The 14184-nt window shown below is 48.3% G+C and overlaps 2 protein-coding genes across 2 annotated transcripts in view; one reads left to right on the forward strand and one right to left on the reverse strand.

Moving 5' to 3' along the window:
- Positions 1–6840, forward strand: part of HDAC1 (histone deacetylase 1) — a 25488-nt gene extending 18648 nt beyond the window's left edge. Inside the window, exons 8-14 of the mRNA XM_031962285.1 lie at positions 560–668; positions 1044–1184; positions 2936–3044; positions 3136–3266; positions 3654–3806; positions 4408–4456; positions 5970–6840. Of these exons, the coding sequence (XP_031818145.1) occupies positions 560–668; positions 1044–1184; positions 2936–3044; positions 3136–3266; positions 3654–3806; positions 4408–4456; positions 5970–5997 (720 nt within the window). The 3' untranslated portion in view covers positions 5998–6840. The remainder of the gene's footprint in view (positions 1–559; positions 669–1043; positions 1185–2935; positions 3045–3135; positions 3267–3653; positions 3807–4407; positions 4457–5969) is intronic.
- On the reverse strand, positions 6380–9455 carry MARCKSL1 (MARCKS like 1). Its single transcript, XM_031962286.1, has 2 exons — positions 9145–9455; positions 6380–8425 (listed from the first exon to the last, which is right to left on the reverse strand). The coding sequence occupies exons 1-2, from the start codon at positions 9220–9222 to the stop codon at positions 7922–7924; spliced, it is 582 nt and encodes a 193-aa protein (XP_031818146.1). The 5' UTR covers positions 9223–9455; the 3' UTR covers positions 6380–7921.
- Between the last annotated feature and the right edge of the window lie 4729 nt (positions 9456–14184).

Genomic DNA, 14184 nt, shown 5'->3' on the forward strand with positions numbered 1-14184 from the left:
AGAGATCTCAAAGAAGAGAGGTGGGTGAAGTGGTCTGAGAAGTCTGGATAAGATAAAATCTTGAATTGGCCATGGAAGGAAAGCACTGAAGAATCAGTTCTAATTAAGCATGGAGTATAGGGACAGAAGTGGAAAAAGACAAGACAACAACAAAGATGGAGAATTTCTACTTTGGCTAGTATCAAGAATTCTTGAAGAGAAGTTATCGGAGAAGGTAGAGAAATTATAAGCAAAAATTTTCTTTTCATGGGAGCTGTAAATAGTTGAAATAGAGGGTCAAGAATCTGCTTTGGGGGAAGAATGGAGAGCTAAGCAGCCTTGACTGCCTTCAATATCCTGCCAAAGATGGGTTAATAAAAAATAACCCTGCCTTTGGAGTCAGAGCATTTAATAACATTGGCCAAGCCATCTCTAACCTCTAGGCTTCTGGTTCTCAAATACTACTGAATTACAGCACTGGATTAAGTAACCTCTAAATTGTCTAAAGTCAGCTCTATAGCCTATGCTTTGACCAGTGTGGTTACCTTAGCATAGTGTTGATCCAGGTTTGTCTTTTCAGGTTATGTCCAAGGTGATGGAGACCTTTCAGCCCAGTGCAGTGGTCTTGCAGTGTGGTTCTGATTCCCTGTCTGGAGACCGATTAGGTTGTTTCAACCTTACCATTAAAGGTAAACAAAAGAGCAGAGGTCATTGCAGAGTCCTGCTGATTCTGCCTAATCTGTCTCCTATGCTTGGAATGCCCTCCTTCAACACAACTTCTAGAAATTCCTGGTTTCTTTGAAAAGTTCCCATCAAACACCACTTATGGCATGGAGCCTGTCTTGACTCCTCTCGGATACTAAGGCTTGCAGAACCTCATAATATCTTATTATTCTGTCTGTTTTGCATTTCCTTAATGATTACATATTGTGTCCCTTGATAGAATATAAATTCCTTGAAAGCAATCCATTTCTTTTTTTGTTATTTCTAACACTAGGACCTCTGTACAGTAGATTCTTGGTAAATGTTCTATGATTAAAAACCCTTTTCTTTACTCTTCCTAGGTCATGCCAAATGTGTAGAGTTTGTCAAGAGCTTTAATCTGCCCATGCTGATGCTGGGAGGGGGTGGCTACACTATCCGCAATGTAGCCAGGTGCTGGACATATGAGACAGCTGTGGCTTTGGATACAGAGATCCCTAATGGTAAACTTAAAATTGGGCTAATAAGATGGTATTTGGGAGGATAGGTTTGGTTCCTACTCCTTCTGGAGCCGCTTACCCTTCTGGGAGTTGTTATCCATTCAGGACTGTTCTATGAGGTTTCACAACCTTTGTTCCTTTGGTGGGTGTAGTGACAAGAGTGCCAGAGTTAGAGTTTCAGTTAGGATACTTACTTGATATGTAACCTCGCGTGTGGTAGAGTGGCAAATGTCCTGCATTTAGATTCTCACTTAGCTTTGTGAGCTTGAGAAAACTACTTTAACTCTGGGCCCTGCCTCCTTAAAAAAAGGGAGAAGGGGAAGCGTTGTATTTGATAATATCTTAAATTTTACCTCAGCTCTGTATCCCATAACTGTTCAGCTTCTGAGCCCCAAATTTATCATCTATAAAATAGGGGTAAGAAATATCAATAGTATTTATTTTTTAGGCTTGGTATAAGGAAAAAAGCATTTTAAAACTTTAAAGCAACATATATATATATGTGAATTACCATTATTTTTAATCTGCTGAGCCCCTTCTTCCCTTTTCTCTCTCTTTCCCCACCCCCCCCTTTGTAGAAGAGAAAACCTGAGACCTGAAGTGGGAAGTTAACTAACCTAAATCACATAGTGAGTTAATTAAGGCTTTTGGCCTTCAATGCAAGTAGTCTCCCATCACTGATCCTATGACTTGTAACCAGTGGTTCCCAACTTTTTTTGTTCTTTGAACTACCCTTTCAACAATAACAAAAATGTATTGTGAGCCTCCAGGATAATTTAATACCATTCATATTCATAAGCAATTATTTAAGGCTAAGAAACCATTTAAGAATTTTTAGCCTAAACCCCTTATACCAGTGGTGTCCAATAAACACAAACAGAAATGAATCCCTGTGAGACACTTATTGACTTTGAAAACCACAAATTAATGTTATCATCATTTTTATTTATTTTGTAAAAGCATTTCCCAGTTACATATTAATCAATTAGGCTAGCTGAGCTTGATAGCTTTACTTTAGACCAGGGGTCCTCAAACTACGGCCTGTGGGCCAGATGCAGCAGCTGAGGACGTTTATCCCCCTCATCCTGGGCTATGAAGTTTCTTTATTTAAAGGCCCCACAAAACAAAGGTTTTTTTTTTTTTTTTTTTTTAACTATAGTCCGGCCCTCCAACAGTCTGAGGGACAGTGAACTGGCCCCCTATTTAAAAAATTTGAGGACCCCTGTGGCTTAGATCATTATCTTGAATCACTAAATGGCCAATCTGACAGATAAACAGAAAGTATTGACTGGATATGGAGAATTTTTTATTTGAAATTTTTTTTGAGCATTGGAAATTTCTAAACGTGACTTGTTTCACATACAAGAGAGTCTTGTACAAGAGAAGTATCTAACAGGGCAGCATGATGCATGAACTGAATGCTAGATTTGGTCATCAGTTCAGGGAAGATCTCACTCTGTGTGAGCTTGGGCAATTCACTCAACTCCCTGGGCCATAATGTCCTCATCTACAAAATGAGGCATTTGACTATTTTGAATCTCTGGCTCTTAAGTCTTAGAATCTAGTCTGGGCTACCTTTGAGCAGCTTCAGGAGCATCCTCAGTCCCACCACCTGCTCAGTCGTCATCTGCTCATTCATGTTATTGTGGAGAGGCCATATGATTTGATCAGTTTCATTGCGGGATGGGGGAGGCAATAGACAATCCATGTCTTCTGACTCCTCTGTTTTTTCTCCTCTCAAAAACTTTCAAAAGAACTTCCCTACAATGATTATTTTGAATACTTTGGACCGGATTTCAAACTTCATATCAGCCCATCTAACATGACAAACCAGAATACAAATGAGTACCTGGAGAAGATCAAGTGAGTGCTTCCTACCTTTAGTTTTGCACCTCTACCTCCACCCACCCACCACTGACACAGTATTTTGTTTATTTTTTTCTTGGACCCTCAGGCAGAGATTGTTTGAGAACCTTCGGATGTTGCCTCATGCCCCTGGTGTCCAGATGCAACCAATTCCTGAGGATGGCATACAGGAAGACAGTGGAGATGAAGATGAGGAAGATCCTGACAAGCGCATTTCAAGTAGGTTTCTGGAGGAAGGAGAATGCTGTCTGGAATGAGTGGGGAGGTAATCTGGGGACCAAGGAGAAACATGACAGGATGGGGGAAGTACAAGTTCCTTTCAGTTCTCATTGTATGTGATTTTATGGACATATTTTTCCATGTCCTTTCAACTGAAATGATGCCTTATATGAGATGCAGGAAATCTATCTTGTCAGGTTTTATTCAGAAGGCAATTACCTCTTTTACCTCCTTCCTCTTTCCCAAGCATTAAGTCTTTATCCTTCTGTGGAGTCATTCAGTCAAGGAGAGGAATTGAGATGGGCATTACATGTTTGTTAAACTCTGTTGGGCCAGAGGTGCTATATAACTTCCTGCCTGTGCCTCTGCTTTCCTCCCCCCCCCCAGTATGCTCTTCAGACAAAAGAATTGCATGTGAGGAGGAGTTTTCAGATTCAGATGAGGAAGGTGAGGGCGGTCGGAAAAACTCTTCCAACTTCAAGAAAGCCAAAAGGGTCAAAATGGAAGAGGAGAAAGATCGAGAGCCAGAGGAGAAAAAAGGTGGGTAGGTTCTTGGGCAAAAGCTTCCAATGCTTGAGCTCAGCAGAGGGGGAGGGTAGAAAGGAGGTCTTAAACCCATCAGTGCCTGAGGGCCTCTGCAGGGCTTCTCATTCCTCTTGCTTGTTTCCCCGAAGTGTCAGGCCTACAAAAAGAACAAGAGCTGACTTGTAATCCAGCTCAGCTGGCCTCACCTCCCATCAGGCCTCCCAGCCTGTTGTGTGACCCATCTCCCCATAGCTAATGGTGACTCTTACATACCACCCAAGCCCTTTTCCTGCCACCTCACACTTCCCAGGGGGGCCAGCTCCTCTTAGTCTCCCAGAAAACTAGTCAAACTTGTTTGTCCTTGGGTCTGGTCCTTTCCAGCACTGGGCAGCAGTTTTTGGAGCTTGGGGGAAATATCTGTCTTCTGGGTTCACACAGCTGTGCCCAGCAGGGGAAGTGATGATACAGCTCTATCTGGGATAATGCAGGAACCCATAACATTTTCCCCTAATCTGGTCTAGTTCTAGTACTGGGCAGGTGATGGTGGGTGGTAGGAAGGTCCCCAATTGGAGGAAGTAGGATTGCCATTTGTCATTCCTGAAATCACTTGTTTCAGAAGCAAAAGAGGAGGAAAAAACAAAGGAAGAGAAACCTGAAGCCAAAGGGTGAGTGAAGAACGGGATTGGATGATGGGGGATAGAAAGAGAATTGGCCCTGTTTCTAAAAAAGTCCCAGCCCTCTTTTATCTAGCTTCCTTCTTTTGAAACATGATAAAGGGAAACCATCATAATTGAGAGAAGGTCCTTTAATGGATTACAGATATTTTCTCAGTTTTACACAAATTTACCTTTACATAAAGAATTTTGAAAAAAATCTATATTTAAAAAAAAAATTACAAAAATGCCCTAACACAAAGCAACTCTGTACAATAAGATGCCATAGGATTTGGGCATTGGTGGGAAGTTGAGAACCATCTCTATATCAGTTCCCTTTAGACAGATACTGTACATCTCTGTTCAATAGTGAGCCTTGGGGCTGATGGCAACTTGTTCTTGAGGGGAAAGGCCAAACCATCTCCTAAGTATAAGCTTAAGACTTGGAAATGAAAATAATTAGAAATTATTTAAGAGGCCAAAAATTGTCATTGATAAGCATGTGAACTTAGTTTGATGGGGTCAACTGTAAACAGCATAGTAAAGAGTAATTCAGTACTTGCTTGAAGTCAGCTGTTGAAGGTCCTGTTTTAGAGATGAAAGAACTGTATGTGGATAGATGACCAGATTTCCGAAGAATATTCCTTTAAGCTTGATGACAATGAAGGATCAAAGCCTTTTTAAATAATTAAAAATAAAGTACCCTGAAGCAACACAGGTATTTGAGCAGTGGTTGCTAATGGAAATATGTATAAAGAGAATTTGGGGAAAAGAGTTCCTTTCCCAATTTTCATATGGATTTCACTTAGCTGAAATATTTTAGGAGGAGAGTAACTGGATTGTAAAATTAGCACAAGAATTGGAGGTGGTTAAGAATGATGTGGAAAAGTCAGTCCCATGGAGAAGAACTATGGATGAGGATCTGATTAAGCTTCTAGCTGCAAAAACTGCAGATGAGAACGAAGCTTGTCAGCCTGAGGTCAAACCAAAAAAGGGTTACAATCAAGTAGCTGGCAGAAGCATTTCATCACTTGAGTGAATTTTTTTTTTCTTGTATTGAAAAGATAGATCCAGATGCTTCAAGATTTTTAAAAGTTCAAAGACTAATTGAGGACAATAGCATTTGCTATCCTCGGATGAATAAGGATAAAGAGAGCCACTGTCCAAAAATCCAGATAGTTACCAGGGATAAAAACTTGGTGCAGTGGGTGGAGAAAGGACAAAGCACTGCACAACCTTTGTAGCTTTACAGTTCTCTTTATTATCGTACTATATTTAAAATTCTGCATTTTAGTACGTTTTATGACTTGTAAAGATATGTTTTATGTAAGCCTTTGTTAACAGGTTCAGCAAAGTGGGTGGGTAGAGGACTTTGGAATGGTCCCATAGTGAGAACTGTCTGGTTAAATAAGGAAATCTGCCTCACCTATCCTGACACCATCTCTTTCCCCACCTGTGCCACTTGAGGATCCTGTGGGCTAAGTATCAAATTCTTTCTAACCCTGGTCATATTCCTACTCCACAGGGTGAAGGAGGAAACCAAGTCTGCCTGAGCTCTCCAGCTTTCCTTGGGGCCTGCTACCTACACCTCCTTCCTTACCCCTACACCCTCAGAGTTTATATTTTCTATGTCTCTATTTATATATAAATATATGAAATAGAACTGTCCCCAGAACACAGGAACTAGGGGTTTTGCTATTGGCTGCCCGATCCAGTGCCTTTGTTGCCTTGTACATCCCAGTCTCAGGCAAGTGAATCCATTTCTTCCCTCCCTTTGTCGTTGTAAACACATCCCTTTGACTGTTTAGGGCCTGGGTATATCTTTTCTGGGTGGGTTATTTTAACATGGCATAGGACACATTGCCCTGGGTGGCTGGGTTGGGTAGCCTTCACAGCCCCCTTTTCTCCCTCTGTGGGCCTTTTTTATTCCTCCAAATTTAATTTGAAACTCAGTGAAGTTAGGATGTAAGGATGGCAGGTGATGTGTGTCTGTCTAGCTTCCTCTGGTGGTTCCTTAGTAGGTTCAGGTACTTAGCCAACCACTACTTTTCCCTGTCCTGAGGTGAAATTAGTTAGCAACTGCTCAAAGGTGCTATGCTTGGTGCCCACGGAGACATGTGACAAGTATGTGCCTTCTAGCTGGTTCACCTACTTGGTTTGCCAGGGGGCACCTTGTGCTCCCATACCTCAGCAGACTTCTAGGCTAAGGGCTTTTGGCTGCCCTTTCACTGGTACCATCAAATAGTCCCCTGTTCACCCTGGCCAGGGACCCACCATTGTCGATTGGGTTTGTGTGAAAGTGGTCTGGGTTGGGATCTATGGTGTGGTTTCTATTTTGAAGTTATTTTGAATTTTTTTTTTTGAAGAACCTTTGTAATAAAACTGGTACATTTTTATGTCTTTGACTTGGCTGGCATTTCTGATGTCCAGATAGTAGGATAGTGGAGATGAGGTCTCTTTTTCTGTTAAATAGAATCTAGCATGGTATTTTATATGGACTGCTAGAATTTAAGGATGAAAAAATTAAGGCCTACAGCAGACTAATCCCTGACAGGATTGAGCCCAGGGCAGTCCTGGTAACTTTTCTTTGTAGAGTACTTCCAAAGGTTAGGCTGTAAGGGGCAGGTGGCCAACAGCAGGTCCAGGGAAATCCTTGAGAACCACTAAGAGTTAGTCAAGCACCAGGCCTTCATGCTGTTAGCTACTGAAAAAGTATCTCTGTATCCCATCCCAACACAGACTCAGGAAGTCATCACAACAGGGCCTGACATTTATTCCTTTTCCAAATGTTACAGTTAAAACCCAGATGGGAAATTGGTTTTAGCAGTTAGAAAAAGTCACAAGTTTAGTTTTGGCCATTAAAAATTATTTACAAATGAAGAAAAATGAGACAAAACAAGTTGCTTCACATTATACAGATCCCCCTCCCCCCAGAACCCCATTCAGCTCCCCTACAAATTCAAAAGGAACACACAGCAGGCGCACAAAGCTGGAGTTTGAAACTGACCAAGACATTTGTAAAAACCCAACCAGGTTACAGCATCCCTCCCAAACCGGAGGGGCCCGCAGGGTCCGGCCAGAGTCCTCTTAGTGAGCCCCAGCCCTAAAGGGCCAGGCCAGAGAAGATGGCCAGGCGGCCCGATCCAGCCTCCACGGAGGAGCAACAAGCAAACCTGCCCGGGAAGACCTGGGCTCAGCAGTGAAAGGGGCAGGAGCAGGGCCTGAAGCTGGGGCTGGTCTGAGCATCTCACTCCACTAACCTAACGGGGAACCGCAGAGCAGGCAGGCGGGAGGGCGGAGGGCTGGCTGGGGAAAGACAGTCCACAGGGGAGGGGGGGCAGAGAACGGCTCTGCCTGGAGCTCTCAGCTGCCTGTTCTAAGCTGGGCATGGAAGGAGGGCACTGACCCGGCCGGGGTGTGAGCACAGTCTTTGAATTCGGGAGATGCCCACCTGCCCTTCCCAAATGGGAGGGGGGGCTACTCCTTCTGCTCGCCCTCAGGGGCTGGCGTGGGGCTCTGCTCGGAGGCCGGAGCATCCTCAGCCGCCTGGGGGGCCGGCTCCTCCAACTTTCTGTCGTCGGCCTGAGCCTCCTGGGTCGGGGCGGTCGTGGCATCGGTGGCTGCCTCCTCAGCCCCCTGCACGGGCTCTTGGCGGCTGGGTGCCTCGGCCTCGGTCGCCCCCTCCTCGGTGGGCGAGGATCCTGCGGAGTCGCCCCCAGCCTCCTTCCGGTTCCGTTTGAAGGATAGGCCGCTCAGCTTAAAGGGCTTCTTGAAGGAGAATTTCTTCTTCTTTTTGGGCGTCTCCTTGGGGGGCCCCTCGGCCTTGGCCTCGCCCCCTGGGCTCTGCGCCGCGGGGCTCGTGGGCTCGATGGCGTCGCCGCTGGCCCTGGCCGCGTCAGCGGGCTCAGCTGGGGCCGGGGGGGCGGCCTCGGCCTCGGCCTTGGGGGGCACGTCGCCGTTACTCTTCACATGGCCGTTCTCCTGCAGACGGGCAGAGCAGAGGGCAGCGCCGTGAACCGCCTGCGGGGGGAGCTGCGGGGCCCCCCACCCTCCAGGCCCGGGACCGACAGGGGGCGCGCGGGCCAGCCGGGCGGGGCCAGCCCAGGGGCCCCGAAAGCGGGGCCGGCCCGATCGGGTTCCGGGCGCATCCCTGCGGGTATCCCCGCCCGCCCGGCTTTTGTCTCCGCGCCGTCTATGCGGCGCGCGGATCAGGCTGCAGCCCGCGACCCCGGACCCCCGCCCCTCCTCCCCCCGCCAGGCTTTCCCCCGGGCATCCCCCCATCTCGTCCGCGCCCTCCTCCTCCTTTTCTTCCGCGCCCCCTCGCTCCCTGGACCGGCTCGAGCGCCCGCCTCAGGTTTCCCGGGGTTGGCGTTCTGGGCTCCGCCTTTGTGCTCTGGGCGCCGGGGCCGCGGCTCGAAACAAAGGCAGCGGGCCCGGGGCCGGGGCCCAGGTCTCGGCCGGCCGCGCCCCCTCCTCCCGAGCTCCCTCCCTTCTCTCTCCCTCCGCCCGCCGGGAGCAGCCGAGGAGCCGAGAACAAAAGGCGCGGGGGGAGGGGGAGGGGGCGCCGCGTGTCCCGGGCGGGCGGGCGGACGGGCACAAAGCCCGCGGCCCGGAGGAGGACGACGAGGGAGACCGCGGGGAGGGGGAGGGCCCAGCCCGCGCCATCCCGACCCCGGCCCGGTCCAAAGAGCGCACCCACCTGTCCATTGGCCTTGGCTGGGGCCGCCTCGTCGGCGCTCACGTCGCCCCGGGGCGCTTTGGAGCTCTGGCTGCCCATGGTCGGGGGAGGTGGAGGGGGGTGGGTCTGCAGCGCGGGGCGCCCGCGTCTAGGGACGCCCCGAGGGAAGGGGGAAGGGGGAGGCTGGCTGGGGTGGGGGGCGAACCCGGGCGCTACGGTCAGTAGAGCGAACTCCTGATAGGTGGGGGGGGGGGGGGAAGCGAAGGGGGTACCCAGATGCAGCCCCCAAGCCCAGCCACTCCGCTCCGCGCCGGAATGCCGCCCGCCGCCCGCCGCGACGCTTAAATAGCACCGCGAGCCCGGGGGGGCGTGGCCGTCCATTTAAATAAGCACCCAATCAAGGGACGGGGGTGGGGCCCGAGGCGCCCCCACCTGCACCACCGGCAGCCTGGAGTTCCAAGCCCCCTCGCCCCTCCCCGCTCCTCCCGCCCCCTCCACCCCCCCAAAACCAAAGCCTAGGAAAAGTGGGGGATGGGGTTGGGTGTGAGACTCAAGCTCCCAGCACAGGGAGCAGGATTCTGAGACATCACTTTAAGTAGAGGATGTCCCGGCCCGGGGGCGGGGGGCGTAAGGGAGGGGAGGCGGTGGTCATTAAGGAGGACACGGGCTTCTGACATAATTGGATTTGCGCGGGAGGAAGGGGCAGTTTAAAAAGAGGGCCGACCTGCGGGTCATTTAAAGAAGAGGGCACCCTCAGTGAGAAGGGGGGCGTCCCCAAGAGGTGGAGACCTTTGGATCTCCTCAGGGAAAGAGAGGGATCCTCTCAAGGAGAGGTGCGGGCCTGGAGAACCTTTATGGAACAGGAGAGATGATCACACAAGGAAAGGGAAGGGGAGAGTTTAGGTTTCTCTGGGGTCTTCTTGGACCTTGTGTCTCCGAGGGGTGATGTCTCTTCTTAAGGCAAGAGTAGGCACGGGAGTCTCCCCACCCTAAAGGGAAGCCACCGGACCCTCCCCAAAGGTCTTATGCCCCCAGGGTCACAGTGGGGGAGGGGAAGTTGTTCAGGAACTAGACCATCCTCCTCCTTCAGACTCCCAAGCTCTCCTTAGTTCCACCAGGTCCTTCTTTAGTTTCTAAAAACTGGAGAAATCCATTGGGCACAAGCTGGGGAAGAAAGCTATTCCTCCTGGCCTGGACTAGAGGAATTTGGGGGTCCCCCAGGGAGATTAGCTGACCTGCTCCATCCAGGCATTATTTCCTCTGGCCTTCAAGTCAGGAATCCTGTGTTTTGTCCTTCCTTTCTCTGCCACTAATTCTGGTGTCATTGATTAAGTCCCTTCCTCTTGGGGAGGAGGGGTTCATTTTCCACCCCACACAATGAGATCGCTTCTAGCTGACGTTTCCAAATCTTGGTAAATCTTTGCCGGCTCCTGCTCTCTCGTTCCCTGGGCCTTTTCCTGGCCCAAGCAAGGGTCTCTCTGTGGCCAAGGACATCCAGGATAAGAAATGGGTCCACTCCTCGCCATCCTCAATGCTAGAGTCTTGGTTCAGCTGAGAAGCAAAGTCCTCTAACCCCCCTCACACACCATCCCCACATATGTCTCCAACTCTTCCTTTGGGTCATCAAAGCCCTGAGTTTAATGTTATGGAAATCTGTCAGACTGGGAAAAATTTAATTCTGTTCCAGATGAAATCATTCCAGGGCAACCACCTCCTTCCCCCCCCCCCCCCCCCCATGCCCTGGAAGGGCCTTCTCCTCCCACCAAGGGCAGGTTGAGCCATCTCATCTCTGGTTTGGGTCTCTTTTGTTTACCCTTGATGATGTTATGTGGGAGCTAGATTGAGAAAGAACTGGGGAAGTCCCCTCACCCTGCCGGCTGCCCTGTTCCCAATTTCAGCCCCTCCACGGGGCTAAAAGGGGAAGAGGGAGGAGGGACCCCTATTCTAAGCACTGCCCCATGTGGGAGAAGCATTTACAGAACCCAAGAGTTCCCTCCCCAAGAGGGAAAAGCCGAGCAGGAGAGGAAACTCTGTGCGAGTTGCAAAAGTGAGTGGCTGGGATGTGGCAGGGCCGGCCAGTTCTGCCTCGTTTCCTCCTCCGGAGTGCCTCCCTAACACCCCCCCCTCCCCAGGCAGGGGCACACTATTAGCCCAGATTGCTGGCAGGGGGGGCCTGAGCTCCCGCCTGGGGACATTCTCAGGCACTGTCCCGGCCCAAAGGGATGACTAATGTGTGACCGGCATTGAGACACTTGGGAAACTCCGGGCTGGGGGGCAGGGGCTGGGGGGAGGGGGCTGAGACGGTTTGGGAGCAGTCCTAGCCTCTACTGGGTGGGCAGGGCTGAGATCCCGAAGACTGAGTGCCCGACCTTAGACTGTACCTGAGGAAGAGGGTTAACATCCTTGCCCCCTATCCCGGCATGCTTCCGGGCCCCAGGGCTCCTATCTCTCCCTCCCGCTGCTGTCCCCAGGAAGCTGGGACCATAACTTAGTATCGGCTGCTGCCCCCGCGGCACTGAGTGTCCAAGGCAATCTCCGGCTGCCCAGCCCTGAATCGGGGGCTGCTGCCTCAGTTTCCCCACTGTTCGAGGGGAGGGTGGTGGGAGTCACAGGTGCCTCTGATACAGGCATAGCTGTGGTGGATGGAGAACGTGAGAGGGGAGAGAAAAGGGGGGCAATAACCCCTTTCCCCAGGGCCTCTTTCTTCCAACCTGGGTCTATATCGGAGGCCCCAGCTCAGACAATGAGCCCATTGTTCTGGGACTCTGCGCCAGTGTCCGTTTCTGCCAGTGTGTATCTCCGAGTCTGTGTGTGAGACTGCTGGGAGAGTGCCTCTGTGTATCTATCAGTGGGTGGGTGGGTGGGCGCCCAGCTAGCACGTCCCCTCCCTCTCTCAAAAACTTTCTGTGGCTCCCCACTAGCTACAGAATAATCATCATTCCTCTAACTTCTTACTGACTTCAAGATTTCCTTGTCACTTAGAAATCACAGCTCCTCTCCACCTAAGCAGATGGTTTCAGGAGTCCACATTGGTTTCTCCCCCTCAGCCCCTCTTGGGTTGGCCCTTCTTCCCACTTGGGTTAAGGTGATTTTCCTAAATTTCAGCTCCCCATTGCCTCAAGGATCAAGGAAAACCCCAATATTTAACATTTAAAGCAACCTGGCTCCAACCCTCCTTTCCCACCTTCTCTTTCATGCCCTCTTCAGTACGAGGCACCTGACATCCTCACACACATTCTCTGCTTTTAAACTGATTGTAGACATTCCTCCCCATCCCCTGCTAAACTCAGAATGTACTCCTTCATTTCCCTCAAGACTTAGCACTTTGAGAATTTCAACTCATTTTATAGAGGGGAAACTGAGGCTCAGAAGGATTACATGACTTGGCTTGGGTCAAGTCAACAAGCATTTAAGTGCCTATTATGTGCTAAGCACTGTATTAAAAATGAGAGAAAGAAGGAATAACAAAACACACACAAAAAGGTAAAAACAGTCTTTATTCGTAAGGAGCTTGAAAATTTCCAAGATTACAATAAAATCTTTGGTCATATGACTAATAAATTTTAGAGGATGGATTTAAATTAATTTTTTTTTTACTCCAAGAATGCACACCTTGGGGAGGGGAAGGGAAAAAGAAAGGGAGAAAAATTGGGAGCTCAAAATCTTATAAAGAGGAATATAAAAAACTATCTTTATATGTAATTGGAAAATAATATAAAATACTATAAAAGGGAAAAGCTAAAAAACCTAAAACCCTATTTTATGATCAGTTAATAAATGTTTAAGTACCTACTGTGCCTAGCACTATGCCAAGTGCTAGGGTTACAAATATGGTGGGAAACTAGGTGGTAAACAAAGAGTAAAAAAAAAAAAAAAAAAAGCAAAAGATGTTGGTTTTCAAAAGGAATCAACCAGGAAAAGCACTGGTCTTATATCTATATCCAAGTGGTTAGCATATGGACAGTACTAGGGGAAAAAAAAACCTTGAGATTTTTACTCAAGGCAGTAAATGTGACATCAAAGTCTCCATGAAGACTTTAGTGGCATTGGATTCGGTACTAGAATTCATCAGTGGAAGGATATAACCTTTCAAAAAAAGCAAGCAAACAAAAATCCCCAGCCCTAATAGAAAGGAAGTGAACTGTATATTTAGAAATGGAAATCAACAAATTTAAGGGGGAACTTGGGTGAGGAATGAGGAGGAAAAAACAAAACTAGAAGTGATAGTATTGTTGGAGTATTCTACTGACCAACTGACCTTATGAAGACTATAGATGATGCTTTCCTAATAGAGATCACAACATTCAGTTCAGTGCAGCATATTATTTATTAGGCTCCTGGCACTGAGAATCCAAAGATGAAATATTACATGATCCCGGCCCTCAAGGAAATTACAGTCTGGGAGGGCCCTGAGAATACCAAGTCAGAAATGATCGATCGGGTGTACAATAATTGGAGGAAGTGATTACAGGAAAGTTGAGAAAGGAGAGAGCACTTCTATTTGGAATGATTGGGGGTGACTTCATGGTGGGCATGTGAGCTGATTGTTGAATGAGGAGAAGGATTCTAGAAGGCACAAATGTAGAAGGAGTCCCATTTGGGGCATGAGAGGAAGTCTGTGTAAATGCACATCAGTGAGAGGTCAGGAATATTGAGGAAAAGTTAGTCATCCATTTTGTGTGAAACATAAATTCTTCACAAGACAAAGGTTGGAGATAAGGCTGGAAGGAAAGGTTTGAGGCAGATCCTAAAAAGTTCTGAATGCCAGACTAATTACGTTGCATGGGGTTTTTTTTTCTCTCTCTCTCTCTCAAAGGAGTCACCAAAAATCTTTGAGAAGGGGAGTTACAAGATCAGATTACAAAGGCAATGTGCAGAATGGTTTGTGGAGGGGCGGTCCCAGTGGGATTCAGGTATGACTTGTACAGGGTTGTGTCAAAAGGCTTAGCTAAAAATGATGCGCTTGATAAAATTATGATTCTGCTGACTTCATCTCTCGGCAGACAGGAAGAAACGAAGGGGAACTACAGCTGTCTTAGACCTAATTTTTGCTAACAAGGA

Source organism: Sarcophilus harrisii, chromosome 3 (genome assembly GCF_902635505.1).
Source record: "Sarcophilus harrisii chromosome 3, mSarHar1.11, whole genome shotgun sequence".
In the NCBI taxonomy this organism is placed as follows: Eukaryota; Metazoa; Chordata; class Mammalia; order Dasyuromorphia; family Dasyuridae; genus Sarcophilus; species Sarcophilus harrisii.